General features: G+C 39.4%; 1 protein-coding gene across 1 annotated transcript; it reads right to left on the bottom strand.

Moving 5' to 3' along the window:
• LOC127797472 (uncharacterized) lies at positions 1 to 26,168 on the bottom strand. The gene is made up of 13 exons (XM_052330400.1): positions 26,009 to 26,168; positions 25,825 to 25,888; positions 25,639 to 25,728; positions 24,921 to 24,998; positions 9,521 to 9,595; positions 8,616 to 8,668; positions 3,854 to 4,004; positions 2,874 to 2,984; positions 2,361 to 2,487; positions 2,119 to 2,216; positions 1,531 to 1,669; positions 393 to 445; positions 1 to 269 (listed from the first exon to the last, which is right to left on the bottom strand). Exons 1-13 carry the CDS (start codon positions 26,098 to 26,100, stop codon positions 189 to 191), a joined length of 1,212 nt encoding a protein of 403 aa, XP_052186360.1. The 5' UTR covers positions 26,101 to 26,168; the 3' UTR covers positions 1 to 188.
• Positions 26,169 to 27,357: the final 1,189 nt, after the last annotated feature.

Below are 27,357 nucleotides of genomic sequence, written 5' to 3'. Positions count from 1 at the left end.
TTATAAAAAATGTGTAGTTTAAATGGAATTTATGGTTGTGAAGTTGTCAATTTTAAATAAATTCAATACATATAAACTTTAGTGCATCGCACGAGGATGAACTAGATCAATGAGCGGGAGCTTAAGTTAAAGGGTACTTACTGGGCTCAATGCAACAATCGTGAGGGGTTACTAATTCAGAGTTCCTATCATAGAAAGGGGGCCAATCGTGGATCGGTTCGATGTGGAAGACCAGTCCGAGCTCCCATGGCTCTACAGCCAACAGCTGCCTGCAATCATCCCATGCTTGGTGAATCAACTTTTGTTGCTCTCCAACTCTAATCTCTACCCTTTTCTTCCTCTACTAGACTTGCATTCCAATACTTGAAAATTGAATCTACTAGTATACTAACCACTTGGGCGGCGAAAGGAAGCATCTTTTCTGGTTGCATGCCCGCACAAATACCTACAGAAAATACAGAACAGAGAAGCTTCAGCTGTTTAATATTGTTTCAAATTTCCAGTAAGTTCAAATAGCTGTTTTTTTCATCTTTCAACTTGTCACTCTCGAGAGCTACAAGTTTCTGTTGTTGCTGCTGATGCTTGGAAAGTGACCATAGTCTAATAATAATAATAATAATAATAATAACAGACCGTTAACAGAAAAAAGCTGCCATGCTGAATATGGCTAGCTGGAAAAAAAAAAGGGTTTTGTGTGTAAAGAGAATGTGACAAAAACGAAGAGAGAGAGGGAGGGAGGGAAAAAACTGAAAGAAAAGAAGCCAAAAACAGTGCAGATTTTCTGTGCAGCAGATCAGATCGGCGATTTTGGTCCAATTTGGCTGAATTTTTAGGATGTTCTCAGCATTGTGAAGAAGGTTTCTACCGGTTTTGATCATTGATTTGGTCTCTCCAACACTCAGTTTTATCACAGCTACAGCAGCCTATTTTTGGTGAGATTGTTCTTAATCTCAAGTTTATGTTGAAATCCACCATAAGGTGATGAATATATTTGTGATTGTGAGCCAAGAGTTTTATATTCTCGATGTTGTCTAATCCTCTAGAGGGATGCTAGAGAAGTCACCAAATTGCAAGCCCATTATTGTTGATTTTAGTGGAAGGTTTGATCGGACTTCGGTCCCATGATTTTTACCCTTCATTTGTGGGGTTTTCCACGACAAAAATTCTGGTGTTTGTTGTGGTATCGGTTGCTGGAATTTCTAGTTTGTTATTGGTTTTGGCTACTGCCTACCATTTATTTTGCACAAGAGCGAAAAGAGAGATTTGTTTACTGTTGTTGAAATTGGTTATTTGTGTAGACTTTTCCCAACAGTTTCTTAAGATGAACTTGAGGAAATAAAATAAAATAAAATTTTCTTCTCGCTATTCATATGCTATGGTTTTTGCAGAAGATAAGACTACCTTTATAAACAGATAAAATGGTCTAGCAAACAGGTAACATGGGGAAGCAAAAAAGAAATAACAAATTTGCGAAAACGAAAGAAACACAGAAATAATAGAAATGGATATTAATTCAATTGTTTCACCTACCATAAAGAACTGCTCCAATAAAAGCATCTCCTGCACCCGTTGTATCAATGAGTTCTGAAGGCAGTATCTTCTCTGCCGTTCCAAGAAATAGCCTCCCAGTCACCGTTCCTATCCCATTAGCTGTCATTTTAGTCACTGCCTGCGGGATTTATACAGAAATGAAAGGAAAATAATCAAATCCAGATAAACTTAAAAACCTTCTTGCTTTAACATGGAACAAGTGGCATCAAACAAATTGAAAACTCTAAGTCAGCAACAATTAAGTGCTTGAGGGAATCAGAGGACTATCTTATGTAACATTTTTTTTTTTTTTTTTTGGTCTCTATCTGTTATGAGGAAAGCAAGTTATGAGATCATTCAATATCTGCTTAGTTATCCAGGGTTCATCTGCAAATAGCAGGAAGCCGCTTCCTAATATTCAACTCGAGCTTTTGACATCATTAAGTCCTCTTTCCACACGCATATCTATCAGACAGGTCTCATTCAGTCAAACTTCCCTGTCCATGTCCATGCCCATGTCATCATTAAACATAAGTTTTTCCATTAAGTTAACAATAAGCAAGAATGGTAACCTCCCAGAATGATTACCGATGAAATGCTTGTTGGTATGACTGTGTTATGCTCCTTTCTCTGCTTCAGCAACTCAGATAAATTGTCTATGTCCATTTCTTCAGAATGGTCACCCTCTGCCATTGGTAGAGTTCCTTATTAGAATAGAAGCAGTGAATACTAAAGGAATTACATGGATTAAGCCTATCTATTTCAAGTCCATGTTTCCATATTCTGTGCATGCAGACAGTTTCAATGTTCAGAGGGAATAGTGAACAAACCCATTATGCTTCTCTGAAGCATTATGCAACCTTCTTCACCTAAGGTCACTATCACGAACTTAATATTTGGAAGCCTCAAGAGCATTGACAGTAGTGCACTCGGAATAGTTGGCGCCTCAGTCCATGCCTGGTGGGGACCAGCATAAAAATTGTTCCTTATTTGTTAAAATGTTAAAATTAAGCAGAAAGGTTATACATGAGAAGATGAACTATCTTATTTCTGTTAAGTGGTTTCACAAAAATTGAAGTGGTTGCGGCCATGCTGTTCTCTATCATTTACCCAAAAAGAACAAATAAATAAATAAATGAAATGCTTCCATGTCAGATCATGAACTTTGAAAAAGTTCTAACTATTCTTCTTTGTTAGAAAAACCTTTGGGACTGGAAGGAATAGTTCAAACAGAGCGAAGGCACCTAGAAGGAAGAAATTTGCAACATAATATAGAAACAAACTAATGCAGCAGTAGAAGAAGAATAACTACTAGTTGTAGCATATGAGATTGATCAGCTTGCCTGTGGAAACTTTGCTGAACATACAACATAGTCTGACAAATTGAGGAGATCATCCAACCCTTCCCTTTTTCTTTCTGCATCAATTAAGATGGATATATTCCTGCGTTTTGCCTGTACTGGAAATATTAAATAGATGCTGTTTACTTCCTTTCTAGCAACATCGCTTCTAAGAAGAAAACAAAGAAAAGAAAATGAAGGAATGAGAAATAAATTGCAACTATGAGAACGAAGGGACAAGATCAACTGGGCCTTTAGAGGGTACTTCTAGCCCCCTCAAGCTAACATTTTTGGGGGGATTTGGTCCATTCTAAATAAATCATTTTCTTGCAAACTTCATCCAGTTCTTGCCTATATGAAGGATACATTCTCTTTCCATGTCTATTTAAAAAAATAGAGAAACAAAAAGGTTGTCATTCTTCTTTATTTCTTCTTCTATGTTATCACAAAAATGAAACAAAGCACGGGGAAAAAGTTAGATATGCACAGAAACATAGGCATTTATGTTAAGGGAAGAAATGCAGTGGCCTCAGTTTGGCATGTAACTGGCCATGATTTTTCAACTAACCTACTTTTTACCGAATAGAGAGTCAAAATAATGGTAAAACAAATTAAGGAATGAGCTTATAGGTCATAGGCATCAAAGTCATTTGACTGTTGCCACTTCTCGCATTGCACGAGTTTGTGCCATCTACATTCCACATTACTGAGGGCATTCACCAGCCAGAATCATCAAACAATTGTTTTAAAGCAACATGAGTTATCATCCTACATCAGCTTGTACCAATTTTTCCCCCTTGACAAGTAGCTCAGGCTTGTATCATTGTAAACAATTCAACCATAAGCATGTTAACTTCGGATTTTGAACAACTATGCCTTCCCAGTACAGAGAAATGGGATTGGCAGGGTAGGTTTGTTACATCTACCAGGACCAATTCCAAGAAGAGATATACCCAGACCAGTTGAAGGCAAAGGAAAAATACCTCCTGTGCAACAACTAGAGCTGTTTCATGCAATCTCCCATCAAAATAGACAAGTCTTGCTCCATCTATTGCAGATAACAAACTTGACTTGGAGAGCTCGTCAGGAATCATAGGCGGGAATCCTGGGGTGTGAATACAAGTACGAGTTTTCCTGAAAGTGCAATTCAAGATTTTTTTTTTTTTATTCCCCCAAGATATCCAAGTGCAAACTAGACTTGCTAGAAGTTTGAGGAAAAGAACCACATATTTTTCTAATGAATAATAAAGGTTTTGGAGTTAAAAAAAATCCCAGAGAAGAAAAGAAACCATAGCTTCATCCAGTTCCCTACTACCAACAGGTTTAGTGTTGTAGAAAGAAGAAAATAAAAATGATATGCCACTAAGACTCCCTTTGTTTCGATATAAAACATTTTACATTAAAAATTAATGTTTATGTAAAGGTATTTACACCTTACACCCCAAAAAACTGTTATTTTCCAATGTTTGGGTAACATTTCAAAAATATTACCTCACGTATTCTCACTGCTTGATATAAACAACATATTTTTCTTTGTTAACATTACCTGTTTACAAAATGCTAGCTAGAGATTCTCTAACACCATCAAAGAAAAAAAGGCCCAACACAACCAATAAAGATCACAGATTTCTCCATATGCTCCTTGAGATTATCTCACATACATGCATTAGAGAACACCAACAGGTGATGGCTTTCTAGTATAGGATACTCTTTTATTACCATCCACATGAGAACCTTTCCTACCAACAGCATAAGGTTGCAGCTGGAAGGAGTCATGATTCACAGGGAAGGTTTGCTTGGCCAAGAAAAAATGACTTTTATGTTACCTGACAAACATCAGAAAATGAGGAAACCATTTTACATTGAAATTAATAGAGCCTAAAATGTAGCTAAGTTGAAGTTGTAGCTAATCAAAATTGTCATGCAGTTATTCACATGTCAGATTAGCATAAAATAAAACTGAGACATATTTAATGGAATTATTTCTGTTACAAAACTCCACTTGGGGATGTTATCCACTGTCGGGTCCCAAGCCCGGATAAATGAGGAGGGTTGTGTTAGATAGCCGACAGCCAACGTAAAACTTAGTCGGATCCAAAACATGAACTCTAGACAAATTATGAAAAATCGTTTGGGCCTGGGCATAACCCTTTATAGCGACGCACTACACTGCCCGCGTGTAGTGTCAAGTGAGCTAGGGCCGCTGCATCGGCGCCCAGATGTAGTGACAAATGAGCAAGGGTCCCCGCATTTGTTTGGACAGATGTGGGTAAAGAAGCTAGTTCAAAATCAAAATCAAATTCAAAGTCAAGGCCAAAAACAAAATCATAGATTAAGGATTGGGTCATAGAACATAGGAACATTAACAGGCAAAGCTGGAAGTGGTAGATGTGATGATTAGGAGAAAAATTAATATTATGTGCCTTCAAGTGACAAGATGGGTAGGGGAAAAAACAAAAACTTTATCAGAAACTGGATATAAAATATGGTACACAGGAAATGATTGAGCGAAAAATGGAGTGGGGATTATTATAGATAAAAACTTAGTAGATGAGGTAGTGAATGTAAAGAGAATAGGGGATAGGATTATTATGGTGAAGGTTAGTCTAGGAAGAATGACTATGAATATCTTTAGCACATATACACCACAAGCGGGGTTAGGTGATGAAATAAAAGCAAAATTCTGGGAGGATCTAGAGGGACTCATAAAATGATACCAAGAAGAGAGAAAGTGATTATAGGAGGTGACTTAAATGGGCACGTGAGTAGAGACAGAAACAGCTATAGAGAGGCACATGGAGGGTATGGAGTCGGGAAAATTAATAATGAGGGTAAATCTATTCTAAATTTTGCTATGGCATATGGGCTCATCATAACCAATACTAGGTTCAAAAAACGGGGCAAATACTTAATCACATATAAAAATGTCACATCAAGCACCCAAATAGATTACTTCCTCATGAGACAAGAGGATCGGTTATGTTGTAGGGATTGTAAGGTGATACCGGGAGAGTGTTTGACTACTCAACATAGACTTCTAGTACTTAACGTCCAAGTAAGAAATTGGAAGAGAAAAAATCACATAAAACAAAGTCCAAGAATCAGGTGGTGGGATTTAAAAGGGGAGAAACAACTAATCTTCAAAGAAAAATTAAGGGGTAGAAGAGAATGGAATGGAGAAGGACAGACAAACCAAATGTGGAGAGAAATGGCTAACGCCCTGAGAAACACGGCAAAGGTAGTCCTTGGAGAGACAAATGGTAAAGCCCCTAACCTGAATGAGTCTTGGTGGTGGAATGAAGAGGTACAATTGAAAATTAAAAATAAGAAAACTTGCTATAAGGCTGTATATCAATGCAACAATGAAGAAAATCAAAAAAAATATAAAGAAACAAAAAAGGCAGCAAAAAAAGCTGTTAGTGAAGCAAGGTCAAAAGCATATAAGAATCTATATAAACGACTTGACACAAAAGATGGAGAAAGGGATATATATAAATTAGCTAAAGCAAGAGAAAGAAAAACACGGGATTTAAATCAAGTGAAATGCATACAAGATAAAAATCAAAATGTATTAGTGAATGAGGGAGCGATTAAGGAGAGATGGAAAGAGTATTTCACAAAATTATTCAATAATGGTGGTGACACAAGAGTTAGGTTGGGACATCTTAATAACTTCGAAGGGAACGTGAACTATACATTTTCTCGACGCATAAGTTCAAATGAAATAATGCAAGCATTAAAAAAGATGAAAAATCATAAGACGGTGGGACCGGATAATATACCAATAGAAGCATGAAAATGCATGGGAGAAGAGGGCATCTCCTGGCTAACGCAATTATTTAACGCGATCCTTAAATCAAAAAAGATGCCAGATAAGTGGATGAAGAGTACTTTGGTTTCTATATACAAGAACAAAGGAGATGTTCAAAACTGTGAAAATTATAGAGGAATTAAGTTAATGAGCCATACCATGAAACTCTGGGAGAGAGTAATAAAACAGAGGCTCAGAAAAGAAACAAAGGTCTCAGAAAATCAGTTTGGCTTCATGCCTGGTAGGTCAACAATGGAAGCTATATACCTACTGAGGCGCCTAATGGAAAGGTATCGGGATCATCAAAAGGACCAACATATGGTGTTTATAGATCTAGAAAAAACCTATGATAGGGTCTCTAGAGAAGTATTAAGGAGGGTTTAGAGAAGAAATGAGTCAGAATAGCCTATATACAAGCCCTTAAGGACATGTATCACGGTGCAGAGACAAGGGTCAAAACATGCGAAGGGAATATTGAACCGTTTAAAATTATAATAAGACTGCATCAAGGTTCTACACTAAGTCCATACTTATCTGCTCTAGTAATGGATGAACTCACTAAAGATATTCAGACAGAGGTGCCATAGTGTATGCTATTTGCAGACGACATAGTGTTGGTGGATGAAACAAAAGAAGGGGTGAACACTAAGTTTGAGTTGTGGAGAAACAATTTAGAATCTAAGGGATTTAAATTAAGTAGAAAGAAAACAAAATATATGGAATGTAAATTTAGTAAGAATGCAAGAGTGGAGGATGTTATAATAAAAAATATCAAATCTTACAAAGAAAAGACCATTTTCGATATTTGGGATCAGTGATTTAAAAAGATGGAGAAATTTATGAAGATGTCGCATATAGAATCAAGGCAGGTTGGCCATAATAGAGAAATGCATCGAAGGTGTTATGTGATGGTAAAATCCTATTAAAACTGAAAGGAAAATTCTATAGGACAGCTATAAGACCAGTCTTGTTGTATGGCTCAGAATGTTAGGCAGTCAAATACCAATATGAGCAAAAGACGAGTGTAGCGGAGATGAGGATGTTAAGATGGATGTGCGTCCATACAAGAAAAGATAAAATTAGAAATGAAATTATTCGTAATAAGGTAGGAGTAATGCCAATTGAGGAGAAGATGAGAGAGACTAGACTAAGATGGTGTGGTCATGTGAGAAGGAGATCAAGAGACGCTCCTGTGAGGAGAGTTGATGAAATGGAACAAGTTGTCAAAAAAAGAGGTAGAGCAGACCCCAGAAGATTTTGGGAGAGACATTAAAGTTTGATATGAAGTGTATAGACCTAAATGAAGATATGACAAAAGACAGAAATACATGGAAGTCTAGAATTCATATAGCCGACGCTACATAGTGGGATAAAGGCTGGATATGTTGTTGTTTATTTCTGTTACAAATTAAAACACTTCAGTATAATTTGTTGCTTTTTGCACAAAAATTTCCTTTCTGCCCTTTTCATGGCAAGTGTGTGTGGTGGGTTGATGGTGGGGGGGGGGGGGTGATGGGGTAAAAGTGTAAGGAACACAACCTTGATGTTGCTCAATCAGAAACTACTCAAAGAAGTCTAGAGTCTTTAGAACCATGTGATGTTTTCACACCAGACAAGCAGAGACTACAGTCAAATACTGTATTCGACTACTCACATCTAGAGCTTAATATGTCATATGCAAGTATAAGCTACCCAAACATAAACAGTTTAGATACATTGCATTCTTTATCATTTCAAATATATCACTACACAGCATAAACAGCAAGTATATACAGGATGGATAATCAGAAGAAAACATGCTATGACACAACACCAACCATGTACAAACGTTACAGGACCACAATAAAAATAAAGAACAATATTTACCCTATCATGTAGACATCCAGTTATAATTTATCAAAAGAAACTGAAAATGTATAAGAAAAGACCCTCACGTCTGTTCATCAACAATGATATAGGTAAATGGTGAATTGCCTTCCTTGGAGACCTGGAACCAAGATAAGTTGAATGGCAAATGTCATTTAAGTAGAAAATTATGCATGGTCATGAGGAGCAATGCTGCATGTCACAAACCCTAATACCTAATGAGTTAGACAAATAAAATGAATAAAAAGACTGCAGTAAAGGGAACAACTGAATAACACAAGAGATTTGGCATGATCTCATTATTCAAAACATTTCATAATTCAGTGAGATAGTAATCAAATCTGCCATCCACATTATCAATTACAGCAGCACAATATGCAATTTCTTTATTTTCCCCTTTTTGTGTGTGTGCGCATTTGGGGGGGGGGGTCTTCGACTGAGAATCCTCCATCAGTTTATTTCTCTTGAAAATATATTTAAAATTTTAAACAAAAGATAGGTGTCTACTAGCATTAACGTATACAACTGCAGAAAAGATTTAAAATTTGAAGGAAAAGAAACCAATTTTAACAAGTTTCAAGATGTGGTTCAAGACATAATCATCACAATTAAAGGCTCACTGGGTTGATTATAAGTGAAAATAATGCTGCACGACTAGATTTAATGAATACAACTAGGATGACGACTGATGATTTTAGCAAGTACAAACGTAGACAAAGGAGTAACTACATGCACTTTTAGCAATTCTAATATCTAGCAAGGTAAACTTGCCTTCAGGTTGCAATTTGATATACATGTACTGTTTCATAAGTTGAGAAGTGGAAAGCCAAACAGCGCTTTCCTTAATAGGGGAAAATGGTTTCTGAATGTTGATTTCTTTATTGACACAGACCATTACTGAATGGCAACAACCCACAAGAAATAGATAACAATTTCTTAAAGTTCATTTAGAACCAAATGAACTACTGCTTACCACAAGAAAGGAAGGATCTACACCATCATTTTCTAGCTCCTCTAGTATTCCTCTCCCTTGAGCATCATCAGCAACCTAGACATCAATCCATTTGGATGTTACAGCCTTCAAGAAACTTAATATCCATTTTTGGAAATTGAAAAATGAACTAGAAGTTTTACAGCAAATATGCAAACAAGGTTTCTGAGTTAAAGGGAAGGAATAATGAACATATTATGAAGCTGCAAGTAAAACTTTTTGCTAATATATTACTGTCACATTCCTAGGGGCAGAAGAGTAATGGTATTTCTTTTCTTATGCTTGCTGCTTGTATTGCTTGTACTCAACTGTTATAGCAGTTGTGCTTTACCGGATTGTACATTCTGGATAGATTTATTGCTGGGCTATATATAGGCCACAGCTAGAGGATGGGGATTATTATGTGAACGAAGATAATTCTCTCCCTCACTTTCTGTTATCTTTCTCTTAAACATTCTCCCTCTTTCTTGTTGTTTCCCTTCCTTCCATCTGAACTCTCCCTCCAAATTTTCTCTAACTCTTAATCCTACCTAATTGATCCCTTGTCAAATCCGAGGATTTGACAATTGGTATCAGAGCAAGGCAATTCTGGCCTTGTCAACGGAGATCACAATGCTGGGGGGAAGCAATTCTGGGAGATCAGACTTATCTCGATCACTATCGGATTGTGGGTGATCAGCGATGGGTGATTCAAGCAGCAGTCTATAGATCAGATTCAATCCTGGGTAATTGGGTTAATCAAGGCTGACCAATAGATTAAGAGGATGGCTGAGGGAACTAGAATGAAGCAGCTGGAAACCCAATTGGATGCGATGGAGATTGGATTTCGTCAGAACCAAGAGCAGTTGGAGGATCGATTGGAGTCAATGAAAGGGCAGAAAATTTGGCTACTGGAGAGGCGATGTTGCCATTGGAGAAGAGTGTCTGAACGGAGATTACCAGTGTTTGAGAAGATGTAACGAGCCTCAAGGAAGAGTTTGCCAGATTTGGTCAGCAATTGAGCACCATTCTGAGCATGTTTTCCCGGCTACCTAATGTGAGTTTACCAGTGGACTTTCCTCCAAGGTCCACCACGGCTTTGATCTTAATCGAATCAAGGATTTGACAGCAGCCCCCTAATCCTCTAGAAACAGAACAGAGGTCGGAGTTTATGTCAAAGACGTCCACCAGGGGAGTGTATGTGAACCAGAATCACACTCCAATGCCGAGGTTGGAGATTTCAGCATTCAAGGGTGACAAACCACGGTGGTGGATCTGACATTGTGAGTGGTTCTCCCAACATCATTGGGTGGGAGAAGGCCAGAGGGTGAATCTGGTCACTGCTTATCTTAACAATGCGGCGGATGCTTGGTTTCAAGGCTGGAGCAAAAGGATAATTGAGGTAAATTGGCATGAGTTTGTGGAGGATTTTTGTGCATTTTGGAGAAAGAACCATGACAGACATAGTAAAGGAATTCAACAAATTTAGGCAGAAAGGATCAGTCGAGACTACCAAACCAAGTCTAAGGAGTTGAGATCCCCGCTAATCCTTTCTCACCCAACTTTGGATGAACAATACTTTATGTCTAGTTTAATCAACAGGTTGAATGATGAACTTAGACCCACTGTTAAGATGTTACAGCCAGCCGTCGTTAAACAGGCTGTGGAGAAAGCCGTCTCCAGGAGTTAGCCTTGGAGGCGATTTTAAAGAAGCATAGGATAATGTCTAAGGGTTATACCGAGGGAAATTTACAACGCAGCGGGGGAGGAATGTCTAAGCCTAGCAATCTGATGGTGCAGAAGGGAAACCTATTACCCAAGACTGAACCCAACCCAGCCCCGATCAAGTCCCTCTTGATGGAACAGAAATGGCAGCTTGGACCCTGCTTCCGATGTGGGGAGAAGTACACCCCCCGAGCACCAATGTAAGAGATAGTTATTACACATGGAGGGACAAGTAAAAGAGGAAGGAGCAAAGGAGGCTGTAGAAATTGGAGGTAACCGAAAATGGAACTACAGGGGAAGAAATAGGGAGATATCATTGCATGCCTTGCAAGGCTGCCCTTTTGAAAAAATAATTAAGGTGAAAGACTCAATGGGGAAGAAGAGAGTGAGTGGAAGATGGTGACAAGCAGAAAGTTGCAGGAACTTTTGCGGCATGAAGAAACTGCCATAGCCTAACTACATTCCCTATATGCAGTGGAGTTGGAGGTTGAGGAAAGAGAGGTAGAAGGAAGTGCAATAGAAGAAAAGAAGGACCACTCATGGCCTGCACCTATTTCCACTCTGCATTCTCTCGTTAAGGTACACCCTTGTGAGCCCTTACATTCATTATTGATTGAGTTTGAGGATTTGTTTGCCAAACAATCTACCCTACCCCCAACTCGATTCCTTGACCATACCATCCACTTAAAACCCAATGTAGAAAGCTGAAATAGAAAAACTTGTCAAGGAAATGCTAACCAAATCTACAATCCAGCCAAGCCAAAGTCCTTTTGCATCCCCTGTCCTAGTCAAAAAGAAGGATGGAACCTGGAGGTTTTGTGTGGATTACTGTAAGTTGAACTCCCTCACTATTAAGAACAAATTTCTCATCCCAATCATTGAGGATTTATTAGATGAACTAACCGAAGCCACTATCTTTTCAAAGCTTGACTTAAGAGCCGGATACCACCAAATCAGAATGAGTCCAACCGATATCCGCAAGACTACTTCCAGGACTCATCAAGGCCTACATGAATTCCTAGTTATGCCAGTTGGTCTGACTAACATGCCTACCACATTTCAAACTCTGATAAACCACATCTTTAACCCATATTTGAGGAAATTCAGCCTTGTCTTTTTTGATGATATCCTCATATACAGCCCTTCTCTTTATCAACATTTGATTCACTTAAGGACAACCTTCGAAATCCTCAAATTCAATCAACTATTTGTGAAGAGGTCCAAATGTACTTTCGTTGAGAGAAAAGTGGAATACTTGGGCCACATAATTATGAGAGAAGATGTAAGCACATATCCAAAGAAAATTGTTGCTATGGTGGAGTGGCCGAGGTCACAAACTATCAAGGAGTTGAGGGGTTTTCTAGGCCTCACTAGATATTACAGGAGGCCATCAACTGCGTTATGGCATCATAAGTAGGGACGTCTGCATCCCTGTGGAATATCCACAGGAAAAAGGATTCCATGTGGGTCAAATGGGTCAGCCATGAATATCTTAAGGACACATCCATCTGGGAGAGAAAGGTTAGGAGGGACGACTCTCCTCTGTTCAAGAAAATCCGTCTTATAAGAGACCGTATTATTCAGGCAATGGGGTCCGTCTCAGAAGCCATTTGGCTGATTTCATCTTGGGACAGTTTAGGAGGATTTCGTATCCAGGAGGCATACAATTTCTTTAGAGTTAAGGGGCCCAAGAGACAATGGGCTACAGTTGTATGGAGTAGTTGTATCACACCAAAGCATGCCTTCATTCTTTGGGTATGCGCTAAGTCCAAGCTTCAGACTAAGGACAGGCTACATTTTCTAGATATTGACAGCACTTGCCCTCTCTGTGGGGTTAGGGAGGAATCTGTTCAGCATTTGTTCTCTGAGTGCACTTTTGGGGCCACATCAGAGCCTGGTTGGGCATTTCTAGGGCCATGTCCACTATTGCTAGTGCTTTAAAGTGGATCAAGAAGGAAGGCCGAGGGACCTCTTAACGTAGTAAAATGAAGAGAATTGCTCTCGCCTGCTTTGTTTACCAGATCTGGAATGTGCAGACTAGGAAGATTTTAGAGGGCTCTAGGCCTCATGTGAATTGCTTTATTTGTCGAATTAAAACACATGTATACAGAGTTATTTTTTCTTTGTATCCCCATGTTTTACTCCAACACGAGCATCATATTTTGGGGCATTAGATTAGCCCTTTTGTTTTCTCTTGGGTATGCCCAATGTATCCAGTACAGTTTGATCTTTATATATATACATGTACCTTTAGATCCAAAAAAAAAGTAGGCCATTGACTGAGTTACTTCAGAAGAATAGTTTTGGGTGGAATTCACAAGCAAAGACAACATCTCTAACATTAAAGAAGGCTATGACACAGGCCCCTAGACTAGCCTTACCTGACTTTTCGAAGCCTTTCATTTTGGAGACATGCATATAAGATAGGGGTAGGTGCTGTGTTGGTTCAAGAGGGTAAACCCTTGGCATTTCTTAGCCAAGCCTTATCCCAAAACACTTGGGACTACACATCTATAACAAGAAGTTGTTACAGTATTGATGACAATGGACAAATGGAGATATGAGCTAGAGGGAAACTAGTTTGTGATCCGAACTGACCATGAGAGCCTCAAATTCTTGATGCAACGGAGGCTGCACACCCAGTTGCAAAGAAAAGGAGAAACTAAATTGTTGGGGCCGGATTATACGACACAATACTGGAAAGAGAAAGAAAATATAGTGGCAGATGCATTGTCAAGTAAAGAGGAAAAGGGGAATCACCAAGCTATTTTGACAATAGTGCCTGACTGGGTAAAGGAAATTACAGCAAGCAATGAGCAGACTACTTGGGCAAAAGATCTCATGAGACAGTTAGTAGTTCAACTTGCCAATCAGAAGCGTTACACCTTGTTAGCAGGTTTACTCAGGTACAAAGGAAGGCTTGTGATAGGAGAAGACAACCAGCTTAAAAAGAAAATACTACAATCACTACACAACTCACCAGTAGGAGGACATTTCGGTTTAAATGTCACTTACCACAAAGTAAGGCAATTGTTTTTCTAGCTTGGACTCAAACAAGATGTGACTGCATATGTGCTAAAATGCCCTATGTGTCCTTTTTTTTTTTTTTTTTTTTCTGTAAGTGAGAGATTCATAGAACAAAAAAACCAACGCTGAATCGGCTACAAACCAAGGCCAAGGCATACTCCGGACAACCAAAAAAAACCAAGGGCAAGAACACAACAACGATCACTCTCTGGGCCAAAAGAAGAAAAAATAAACTAAGATAAGAAAAACATAGGAAGAAGCAAAATAAAAGACATTATCTATAGAAAATAAACAAAAGCCTAGGTGTGATCGAAAGCAACAATCCATCTCGGAAGAACAAGCCTGCTATGCTAATCACGAGTAAGAAAACTGAAAACAAAGCGAGCCCCAACTGGAGACGCTGCATCGAGCACAAGACACCGAAGGAACTAGCGCTGAACAAGAGACTCCAGGATCACAGAAGCTAGCTCCCAACAGCAAGCAAGTAGCAACTCAATGGGGAGGGAAAACCTAGTCTCTCGGAAGTCGCCAAACATGACAAGGAGCATAACTCTGAATAAATTGTCTGAATCGGAGAGTCGTCGAGCGGGCCCTCACAGCACAATGAATCTAATGAGCCAACTGAGAGACAGATCTCTCTTGATCACGAAAGCACCTGTTATTGCGCTCCCTCCAGGTGAAATACACCAAAGCATGAAGCACCAATCTGTTCACCACTTGCCATGGACCCTTGCCACTCTATCTTGCAGCAACCTAAAGCACACTAGTATCCCATCGACGCCAAGGCCAATTGAATTTCTTTGATCTGCGGAAGCATGTCAGCACCTCTCTGGAATAAAGACACTTGAAAAAAAAGGCGACTGTGCATTTCCATATTCATCCTACAAAGGAAACATCTATTCGGAAAAGACAAAAAAAGGTTAATACGATCAAGTGTAGAAAGACGCTCCCAAATCGCTAACCACAAAATAAAAGAATGAGCTGGAATACACTCCAACGACCACACGAGCCTATGCCAAGGAACCTGGGGACGCTGCTCCTGAAAGTCCTTAAGCGCAACCCTAACCGAAAAAACACCATTCGCAGCCAAGAGCCAAAAATTCTCGTCCCTGCTCTGAAAGCGGGGAAGGCTAGGAAGGTGGTTCCTAATAAGATTGTAAGACGGACGGGGGAAAATGTCAGACCAATTCCAAGAGCCATTCTCAATGAAATCAGAGACCTTGGCCAAGGTATGGATGCCTAATTGTCGAGACAATTGGTGAGAGAAACGATCAATAAGCACACCCAAAGGGTGCCATTGATCATGCCAAAGGAACACGCTACGACCATCCCCAATTTTCCACCCCACTCTAGGACGCACAACTCCCCTAAGAGATAGCAGTTTCCTCCAGTACCACAGATAAGCGTACAGCACTTTAAGGAGCCAGAAACACGCCCCCTTAACTCGATAGGTATGCACCCACTTCACCCAGAAAAACTCCCCATTGCCTGAGAGCAAACGCCAGATTAGCTTGGCAACAAGGGCTTGATTCCAAACATAGAGAGGCTTGAGACCCAAACCCCCTTGCACCTTAGGGCAACAGATCTCCCGCCAAGCCACTTACTCCATCACCACTCCATAAGAAATTACGAATTAATTGTTCAATCTCATGGATCACCCGTTTCAGCAAGATAAACACAAAGGCCTAGTACACATAGATAGTGGAAAGAACAGACTGAGCTAACTAAAGGCGGCCCCCAAAGGAGAGCAACCTACTCCCCCAAGAGCAAATCTTATTCTTAACCTTATCAATGATAGGTCGGCAATCCCCATATGATAACTTGGTGGAAAGAAAAGGCATCCCCGTGTATTGCATAGGCAACACGCCTCTTTGGAAACCCGCAACAATCAAAATATCCTCCCTCAAGGACTCATCTCTACAAGATACGAAGCAATCACTTTTTAAAGCATTGACCCTGAGACCAGACAAACCAGATAATCTCTCCAAGCAAGATTTCAAGATACCCACTGAAATAGGATCGCCATGGGAGAATAAAAGGAGATCGTCTGCAAACATGAGCATCACCAGTTGAGTCTACTCACATTTCCAGTGAAACTGAAAATCTGGAGATCTCAGCTGATGGCTAACAATGCCATGCAAGATCTGCATTACAAGAACGAAGAGATAAGGAGATAGAGGGTCCCCTTGCCTAAGGCCCTGACCACCAAGGAAGAAACCATTTAACTACCCATTGATTTTAATGGAGTAACGAGATGTAGTGACACACTCATGGACCCAGCTACAAAACTGCAGAAAGAAATTCATAAGATGAAGGAAAGTCAAGAGAAAGTCCCGCTCCAGAGTGTCGTAAGCTTTCACTAGGTCTACTTTCATCACACATCGAGGAGGCCCCTTGTGAAGGTGATATTGGAACACGAGCTCTTGGACGAGCAAGACGTTATCCCCAATCGAGCGCCCAGGCATGAATGCTACTTGAGCCTCATTCACAAGACCAAAAAGCACAGGTTTGATTCTATTGGCCAAAATCTTGGTGATGACTTGATACAAGACATTACAACAAGAAATAGACCTAAACTGGGACAGCAACTCGAGTGAGGGACCTTAGGAACCAGACTAATGATAGTTGCATTCATCTAACCTAAAAGACGGCCTGAGGAGAAGAAGCTCCTGACAGCCTCTACCACATCAGGCCCCACAATCCCCCAAGTCCTCTTGAAGAATTTAACAGTAAATTCGTCTGGCCCAGGGGCTTTATCATCCCCCATACTAAACAAGGGTCCCTGAATTTCCTCTGTTGAGGCCTCAGCAATAAGGCCCCCCCACTGACCCGCGACAAGCATTTTTCGATAAAAGGGGCAATCTCCTCAGGGGACATAGGGGTTAAACAGGCACTATGACCAAAGAGGTTTTGGAAGTAGGAAACCATACAAGTCAGCACTTCCTCTTTAGTATCCACAACAGATCCATCTTCTTTCTAGAGGCTATAGATATGGTGATTATTCCACCAAGCTAACATGGACTGGAAGAAAAAGCGGGAACACCGGTCTCCCTCCAGAAACCATCTTATCCAAGCTCTGAGGCGAAAATAATCAGATTCCTGCACCAGAGCCGCCGAATAATCCCTATTAAGATCAAGCTCTCGCTAGCGAAGATTAGGATCATGAGGGTTATCCTGCATAAACAACAACAACATATCCAACATTTATCCCACTATGTGGGGTCGGCTACATGAATTCTAGACTTCCATGTATTTCTATCTTTTGTCATATCTTCATTGAGATCCATACACTTCATATCAAACTTTAATGTCTCCCTCAAAGTCTTCTTAAGTCTGTCTCTACCTCTTTTTTTGATTAATTGTTCCATTTCATCAACTCTCCTCACAGGAGCGTCTCTTGGTCTCATTCTCACATGACCAAACCATCTTAATCTAATCTCTCTCATCTTCTCCTCGATTAGCACTACTCTTATCTTATTACGAATAACTTCATTTCTAATTTTATCTTTTCTTGTATGGCCGCACATCCATCTTAACATCCTCATCTCCGCTACACTCGTCTTTTGCTCATGTTGGTATTTGACTGCCCAACATTCTGAACCCTACAACAAAACTGGTCTTATAGCTGTCCTATAGAATTTTCCTTTTACTTTTAATGGGATTTTACCATCACATAACACCCCCGATGCATTTCTCCATTTTAGCCAACCTGCCTTAATTCTATGTGTGACATCCTCGAGAATTTCTCCATCTTTTTGAATCACTGATCCCAAATATCGAAAATGGTCTTTTCTTTGTAAGATTTGGTCTTCCAATTTTATTATAACATCCTCCACTCTTGCATTCTTACTAAATTTACATTTCATATATTCTGTTTTCTTTTCACTTAATTTAAATCCCTTAGATTCTAAATTGTTTCTCCATAACTCAAGCTTAGTGTTCACTCCTTCTTTTGTTTCATCCACCAACACTATGTCGTCTGCAAATAGCATACACCATGGCACCTCTGTCTGAATATCTTTAGTGAGTTCATCCATTACTAAAGCAAATAAGTATGGACTTAGTGCAAAACCTTGATGCAATCCTATTGTAATTTTAAACGGTTCAATATCCCCTTCGCATGTTCTGACCCTTGTCTTTGCACCATGATACATGTCCTTAAGGGCTTGTATATAGGCTATTCGGACTCCTTTCTTCTCTAAAATCCTCCAGAATACTTCTCTAGGGACCCTATCATAGGCCTTTTCTAGATCTATAAACACCATATGTAGGTCCTTCTGATGATCTCGATACCTTTCCATTAGGCACCTCAGTAAGTATATAGCTTCCATTGTTGATCTACCGAGCATGAATCCAAACTGATTTTCTGAGACCTCTGTTTCTTTTCTGAGCCTCTGCTCTATTACTCTCTCCCAGAGTTTCATGGTATGGCTCATTAACTTAATTCCTCTGGAATTTTCACAGTTTTGAACATCTCCTTTGTTCTTATATATAGGGACCAAAGTACTCTTCATCTACTCATCTGGCATCTTTTTTGATTTAAGAATAGCGTTAAATAATTTCATTAGCCAGGAGATACCCTCTTCTCCCATGCATTTCCATGCTTCTATTGGTATATTATCCGGTCCCACCGCCTTATGATTTTTCATCTTTTTTAATGCTTGCCTTATTTCATTTGGACTTATGCGTCGATAAAATGTATAGCGCACGTTCCCTTCGGAGTTACTAAGATGTCCCAACCTAACTCTTGTGTCGCCATCATCATTGAATAATTTTGTGAAATACTCCTTCCATCTCTCCTTAATCGCTCCCTCATTCACTAATACATTTTGATTTTCATCTTTTATGCATTTCACTTGATTTAAATCCCTTGTTTTTCTTTCTCTTGCTTTAGCTAATTTATATATATCCATTTCTCCATCTTTTGTATCAAGTCGTTTATATAAATTCTCGTATGCTTTTGACCTTGCTTCACTAACAATTTTTTTTGCTGCCTTTTTTTATTCTTTATAATTTTTTTGATTTTCTTCAGTGTTGCACTGATATACAGCCTTATAGCAATTTTTCTTATTTTTAATTTTCAATTGCACTTCTTCATTCCACCACCAAGACTCCTTAAGGTTAGGGGCTCTACCATTTGTCTCTCCAAGCACTACCTTTGTTGTGTTTCTCAAGGCGTTAGCCATTTCTCTCCACATTTGGTTTGTCTGTCCTTCTCCATTCCATTCTCTTCTACCCCTTGATTTTTCTTTGAAGATTAGTTGTTTCTCCCCTTTTAAATCCCACCACCTGATTCTTGGATTTTGTTTTATGTGATTTTTTCTCTTCTAATTTCTTACTTGGACGTCAAGTACTAGAAGTCTATATTGAGTAGTCAAACACTCTCCCGGTATCACCTTACAATCCCTACAACATACCCGGTCCTCTTGTCTCATGAGGAAGTAATCTATTTGGGTGCTTGATGTGACATTTTTATATGTGATTAAGTGTTCGTCCCATTTTTTGAACCTAGTATTGGTTATGATGAGCCCATATACCATTGCAAAATCTAGAATAGACTTACCCTCATTATTAATTTCCCCGAATCCATACCCTCCATGTACCTCTCTATAGCCGTTTCCGTTTCTACCCACATGACCATTTAAGTCACCTCCTATAATCACTTTCTCTCCTCTTGGTATCATTTGTATGAGTCCCTCTACATCCTCCTAGAATTTTGCTTTTATCTCCTCACCTAACCCCGCTTGTGGTGCATATATACTAAAGATATTCATAGTCATTCTTCCTAGAATAACCTTCACCATAATAATCATATCCCCTATTCTCTTTACATCCACTACCTCATCTACTAAGCTTTTATCCATAATGATCCCCACTCCATTTTTTGCTCGATCATTTCCTGTGTACCATATTTTATATTCATTTTCTGACAAAGTTTTTGCTTTTTTCCCTACCCATCTCATCTCTTGAAGGCACATAATATTAATCTTTCTCCTAATCATCACATCTACCACTTCCATAGCTTTACCTGTTAATGTTCCTATGTTCCATGACCCAATCCTTAATCTATGATTTTGTTTTTGACTTTGACTTTGAATTTGATTTTGTTTTTGATTTTGTTTTTGGATTTGGTTTTGATTTTGATTTTGATTTTGTTTTTGATTTTGATTTTGATTTTGATTTTGATGTTGATGTTGGACTAACTTCTTTACCCACGTCCGTCCAAGCAAATGCGAGAACCCTTGCTCATTTGTCACTGCATCTCTCGCTGAATTCTGTGCAAACTATCTCAGAGAGACAAAACAAGATCAGAGACATGGCCACTCGACTTATTAAGAGTCTTCATAGCTCCTTTAACCACCCTGAGTTTCTGGACCACTCGAAACATAAGGACCCCAGGAACCCACCTACTCCAACTGTTAGCCACCTTCTCAAGAAAAAAAGGATGGTCGACAAGGTGGTTGAGGAACCTAAAAGGGCTACCATTATTTCAAGAAGTACTAGATAAGAAAACCATGGTGGGGTTATGATCAGAGATTCCTAGTTAAAGGAAAAGAGCCTCACTCTTAGGGTAACTAGCAAGCCACCCATCATTCACAAGGGCTCTCTCCAACTTCCGAAAAATGCACTCCGCACCAGACCTCTTGTTGTTCCACGTCAATTTTGAACCACTAAAGGCCAAATCCTAAAGAGAAACCGAGGAAAGAAACCCATTAAATCTGCGCGTACCCAAAGACAAAGAGGTGCTCCCACCTCTCATCTCAGAACTATTACGACAGGCATTAAAATCACCAAGGAGGATCCAAGGGTCATTAACCACAGACAACCCCACACCTCTCAGAGAGTTCCATAGGTGAGCTTGGTCCATCTCTTCATTCCGAGCATAAATACAAGACAAGAAGAAAGGGGTGATAATATCAGGACCAATCACTCTGACGTGAACGAACTGGTTCAACCTACTCAAAACAACTAAATTAATAGCTGATGGATCATAACCAATCCAAATCCGAGCTCCATCATTCATGCCGTAATTGAAAATCCATTTCCAAGTGGGCATAATAGCTCGAGAAATTTCCCCAGCTTGTCTTTCCCGCACCCGAGACTCTAAAATGGAAGCTAAAGACAACTTATATTGAGAGATAAGAGATCAAACCTCCCACTGCTTAGGGGACAGATTCAGACCCCTTACATTCCATGCAGCAATCTGCATCATTAACACTCTTGAAGGTTAGGGTCCAAGCTCTTGGACCCCTAATGCTTCCCACCCCGCTCCCTGTCGAGCTTGTACTTGTCACCCTATCAGACTCTGAGTTGTCATCACCCTGAGCCTCTCTAGCACTAGAGTCCCTCAGGTCATCCCTCTCGGCAGCCTCTCCCTGAGACTCTGTGGGGGAAAGAGCATCCTTATCCGTTTCCTTTTCATTTTCACCTAAGACACCATATTTATTGTTTTTTATTATTTGATCGTCGATATCCTTAGGGTCATAAGGAACCGTAACAGTATGATACTCAAGGCAATCCACCATAATCATAGAGGAATAGTTAGGTTCAGAGGGTTTAGAAGATGGCCCTACCTCCTCCTCCCTAACAATTGCCTTATCCTTTCTCTCATTAGTTTTTCCTTTCTTTCTGCGAACCATAATAAAACCTTCACGATCATTTTCATTCTGATTATCTTCAGTGTTCTTGGGATTCTGATCATTCTTCTTCGAATACATGACTCTAGATTCACTCCCTTTTGGTTGAGGCTGAGTCGAACACCGAGAGATAGGGTGACCAAAAACCTTACAGTGGGAACACATAGATGGCATCCATTAATATTCAATAGGTAGCCGAGATATCCTAGGTTCACCTGTGAGATCATCCATTCCTTGTTGAACATCAATAATTTGGGGAAGCTGGAATTGACACTCACCTCAACACACTTTGGCAAACCCCAATCTAGTTCTTTCCTCAGTCATAGGATCAACGTACAAGGGTCGGCCTATTGAACTAGCAATAACGGAAATACCTTTAAGGGACCATCCTTCAAGAGGGGGATTATGGATTTTAATCCATATTGGAACCGATGTGTGGGACTCTCTAGAGATATTCATGCCCGGCTCCCAACATTTTAAAATGACAGGACGGCCCACAAAATGACAAGGACCAGCATCAAAGATTTTAAGCATATTGTCTAAAAAATCAAAGCGAAAGAAGAAAAAACCGCAATAATTAGAGAGTGCCTCAATGAGACCATGGCGTTGCCACATTTTTTTTGCAATATTTTGAACAACCGGAAAAGGAAGTCGCTTACAACAACAACAACAACAACATATCTAGCCTTTATTCCACTATGTGGGGTCGGCTACATGAATTCTAGACTTTCATGTATTTCTGTCTTTTGTCATATCTTCATTGAGATCCATACACTTCATATCAAACTTTAATGTCTCTCCCAAAGTCTTCTTAAGTCTGCCTCTACCTCTTTTTTTGACTAATTGTTCCATTTCATCAACTCTCCTCACAGGAGCATCTCTTGGTCTCCTTTTCACATGACCAAAGCATCTTATTCTGTGCATTCTTCAATTACGTCACTAGGTAACTGAACAAGGGGAATATCCGAAAGCGTACCTGAAGGTGGGAAATAATCAAGGCGCATGGGAGCACGGTGAACCAGATCTTCAATTATATTCGCCCATGATTTATTGGGCTGTATGGAAGCAGCCAAACGAGTGGGGTTGGGCTTATGCAAAAAAGATGATGGTTGTTTACTAATAAAAGACCCATGGGCTTGCTGCCACTTGTCCCACTTGACATGGTGAGATCAGTATAAATATAAACTGATCTCACCCAATAAAGCATGCGTAGAATCAATTCAATTCTGAAATTTTCCTCTCTTTTCTCTTCTCTCTCTCCCTACATTCAAATTCTCTCTCTCTCCCCCTACCAATTCTTCTTAATTCTCCAGAATTCTCTAAGGAATTCTTGAGGATTCCTTGTCAGATCTGACAGAGAATTAGGGAAGTGAGGGGGAAGAATAGAGAGAAGTGAGGGAGGAAATGGGAATTAAAGAGAGAAGGAAGAAAGGCGAGAGAATTTTGTATTAATAATTGTCTAAATGAATTGTGGAGCGGTATTAGTGTTCTTATATATTGATCTAACTCTTAAGAATGGGCGCCAAAGCCCTACTTGATCATCAATTACAAAAATAGTTTGAATTTGAAAATTAGGCCTAACTGCCTAACTACTACTCCCGCCAAATCATTTAACTAATTACAATTCACCCGGTTATTGCAACTATAATCCCATGACACCTAGGTAAGGAAGGTAGCATACAGGTAGCAGCTATTGGAAAGAGTATTGTTTCATCTAGTTTTCACATTTCTCTGTTGAAGAAGTCAGTGGGAGCTACTGACCTCACTAGTTTGGATCTTCCCCCTATTGCAGAATACTTAACAGTGAATGTAGAGCCCCTAGCAATGCTGGAGAAGAGGGTGATCTATCAAAATTCTCTACCATTAACCCAAGTTTAGGTGCAGTGGACCCACCTACTCCCTGATCACATAACATGGGAGTACTTGCCTGACCTCCTCAAGCAAATCCCTCAAATTGCCCAGTTTTTGTAATTTCCTGGGGACAAGAAATTGTTGGGGGGGGGGGGGGGTGTAATTGTCACATTCCTAGGGGCAGAAGAGTAATTGTATTTCCTTTCTTATGCTTGTTGCTTGTATTTAGCTGTTATAATGGTTGTGCTTTACTGGATTGTACATTCCAGATAGATGAATTGCTGGGCTATATATGGGCCACAACTAGAGGATGGGGATTATCATGTGAATGAAAAGAATCATTTCCCTCACTTTTTGTTATCTTTCTCTCTCTTTCTCTCAAACATTCTCCCTCTTTCTTGTGTCGTATACCTATGTGGGGGACTACTGTAATAAGTATAATTGGTGGTTGTAATAAGTGTAATTGGTGGTTGTAATAAGTGTAATTGGTGAAACTTTTAAATTTGAATGTGGGAAGTGGTAACCATTTATTGGCGCCAACTTCCCACCCGGAACAAGTATATAAGCTCGTCCCAAATTCATTGTGAAGCATCGAAATACACTTTGAATTGCTTCTCAACTCAATGTCCCTCTCTAATTCTCTCTCTCTCTCTCTCGTTCTGATTCTCAATCCTTCTCCCTCAATTCTCTAATTTTCCCCCTTCCCTCTATTACAATTCCTGCCTAATTCTCTTCTACAAAGAGGAGAGAACTTTTTTAGAATTAAGGGATTCAACATCTTGTTGTTTCCCTCCCTTCCATCTGAACTCTCCCTCCAAATTCTCTCTAACTCGTAATCCTACCTAATCAATCCCTTGTCAAATCTAAGGATTTGACAATTATGGATGCCCCAATGTGTGGGGCTCAATCCTTTGTGAGGAAGAGAATTGTTTTTGTACATAGCTTTAACCTTGCTTTGCAAGGTTGTTTCCACAACTTGAACTTGTGACCTTCCAATAACAAAGGAGTAACCTCATCATTGCTACCAAGGTTCACCATCCTTGAATGTATAACTAGTCATATCTGATATATATATATATATATATCACAGCAGAAACACAATTCATTGATAACTGCCACAGAGGAAATTACAACTAAAAGTATTTGCTTTTGAATAGACAGACCTTGGAAATCAGTCTTGGGTTTAAGCCCAGACGGGCTGCACATGTTAAAGCATTCCCCGCATTTCCACCTCCTTGAATCTGCAAAGAAAAATGTCATAATATGGCATAGAAAGTTCATTAAGACCATTAATTCCCATTCTGTTAGTGTACATTTATAGAATTGTTGTTATTAATTTTCGTTCAAGGTCATCTGGCTTTCATACATGACAACATAAGAAATATGAATAAAACCTAAAAAACAAATAGTGATTTCTTTTTTTAATTAAAGAAAGAACCCGATTTGAATTATAACAACAATTATGAGCATATGAAACCCCCGAAATTGACACCAACCTCATTGGGCATTTTATTTCTGTAGAATGTGTACAGAGAACTACCAGAAAATTATCGTGGCTCAAAAAAAATCAGCATACACATTGAACGAAAATTTGAAATTTTGACAGCACGACCCACGCTGCCCAGAGTGGAAAAACCATAAAGGAGCAAGCCAGATGTATATAGATAGCTAAATTGAGAAATGTTTTAACATACAAGCCTGTACTGTCAACTGACTAACCAAGCAGATTCATTTCCCAGTCAGCAAGCTCGTTTCAGGGCATCAGGGTATTGAACTCGTGAGATAGAACGAGGCATGAGATCCGAAATCGGAGATTTAAAGAGAGTAATCATAGAACTATGCCCAATTTTCAAGTAAGGACAGATTGAGAGAGAGCTTGACCTTCAAGTTGGTGCTTCTGATCTTGTCATCCGGCTTCGGGTAGGCGGCTACTGCTGCCAAGAAGTCCACTGACACCGCACCACATCCAAGCTGCCAAAATACAAACAAACCCTACTTAAATAACTAGAAACACGAAGACCTTATTACTTTCATACATATATAGTCAGAAAGAGGGAGAGGACGAACGACGATGCAATTCTCGGGAAGAGATGGAGAGCCCCGAACCGTCGACGGCGACGACATCTTCGCCCTGGATTCGAACACATAAATGCGTGCGTGTAATAGACAAAAATTATGATAAATTACGGTAAAGTATAAAAATTAAAAGAAGAGTGAAAAACAAAAAAGATGAGATAGAGAAGGCAGAGACCTGGTTGCGGTGAAAGAGAAAGCGAGGCGAGAGGTCGGTGATTTCAGAGCAATGGCGGTTGGATTTGGAGCCGAGTTCAGTAGACTCGCCATCTTATACGTGAGAGAGAGAGGGAGAGATATCGGCTTTAAGTGAAAGGACTCGGCTGCTGCCCGTTAACGGCCTCGTTGTTTACCTTTCATGGGTCGGCTTCAACTGCCAACGGATAAGGAATTGGGAAATTTTATTTCTAGCCACTTTTTTTTTTTTATCTTTGTAGTCATAAGTACAAAAAAATTATAATTACTCTTAACAATTACTTTATTACTCTTCACAATTATTTATATTTTAAAATTATCCTCTCCCACATATCTCATACCTCGCGCATAGGCACAATCCACACATTGCACACTTATCGTTGCCTTTTTTGCTCTGTCATCTATTATTTATTTGTTGTCAGAATTATCTTATCTCACCGAAGTTTTCAGGTAATGAATTTGTATTTTCAATTTTACAACAGATTTCAACGTGGGGTTCGGAGGTTTCAACGCGACAGTCGGACCACGGGGGTTCGAAGGCGAAGACAGTGGCCGCTTCCGACCACAGGGGTTCAAATATGCCTCCAAACCCCAGGATTTGAAGGCAGCCATCGTCTCTAAATCCTAGGGTTTGGAGGCAGTTTGGAGGTGGTGGGCTTCGGAGGCGGCTACCCCTCCGAACCCCCGGTTCAGTGGCGATGAATAATTCTTATAAATTCAAATTAATTCATTTTCATCCATCAGCCTTCTCTAGTGTATCAATAGGCTAATATTTATAGGTTTCTCCCGTGTTTTGAAGAAACTAGTTATTATAGTAATTGGAGAATTAAAAAGTCTACAAAGACTAATTGTTAAAGTATGTTAGTAAATGAAACAGTCGACAGATTTCTTTAGAAAAATTGAAATGCATAATGGCTTTGGGCAAACGGTTAACTCTTTTATAAAAGAGATCGACTTCTTTGACAAATGGTCAACAATTTAAAGCAACAAGTTGACAATTTTGAGATAAAATCGACACTATACAATCAATGCAAACATTTTTTGAACTTAAGTGAAAAGAACAAATAGTAAAAAATTGCATGGTCGTTAGTTCACAAGAACAATCAATAGTTTTTGCATATCCAACCTAAAAGGATTGACTTTTTTTTAAATGGTTGACTTTTTTAACCTTTTATATATCTAAGGCTTAAAACAGTTGACTTTTTTCTTTTAAACTGTTAACACTTTTAAAAAAAAAATTATTGACTCTTTTAAACAAATCAAACAACTAAGATACAAAACGGTCGACAGATGAACTTAAAAAGGTCAACAATTTTGCCTTGATTCTTAAAA

This window comes from Diospyros lotus, chromosome 3 (assembly GCF_014633365.1).
Source record: "Diospyros lotus cultivar Yz01 chromosome 3, ASM1463336v1, whole genome shotgun sequence".
In the NCBI taxonomy this organism is placed as follows: Eukaryota; Viridiplantae; Streptophyta; class Magnoliopsida; order Ericales; family Ebenaceae; genus Diospyros; species Diospyros lotus.
Note: the sequence above shows the minus strand (reverse complement) of the source record. Positions and strands in the feature narration are given on the sequence as shown.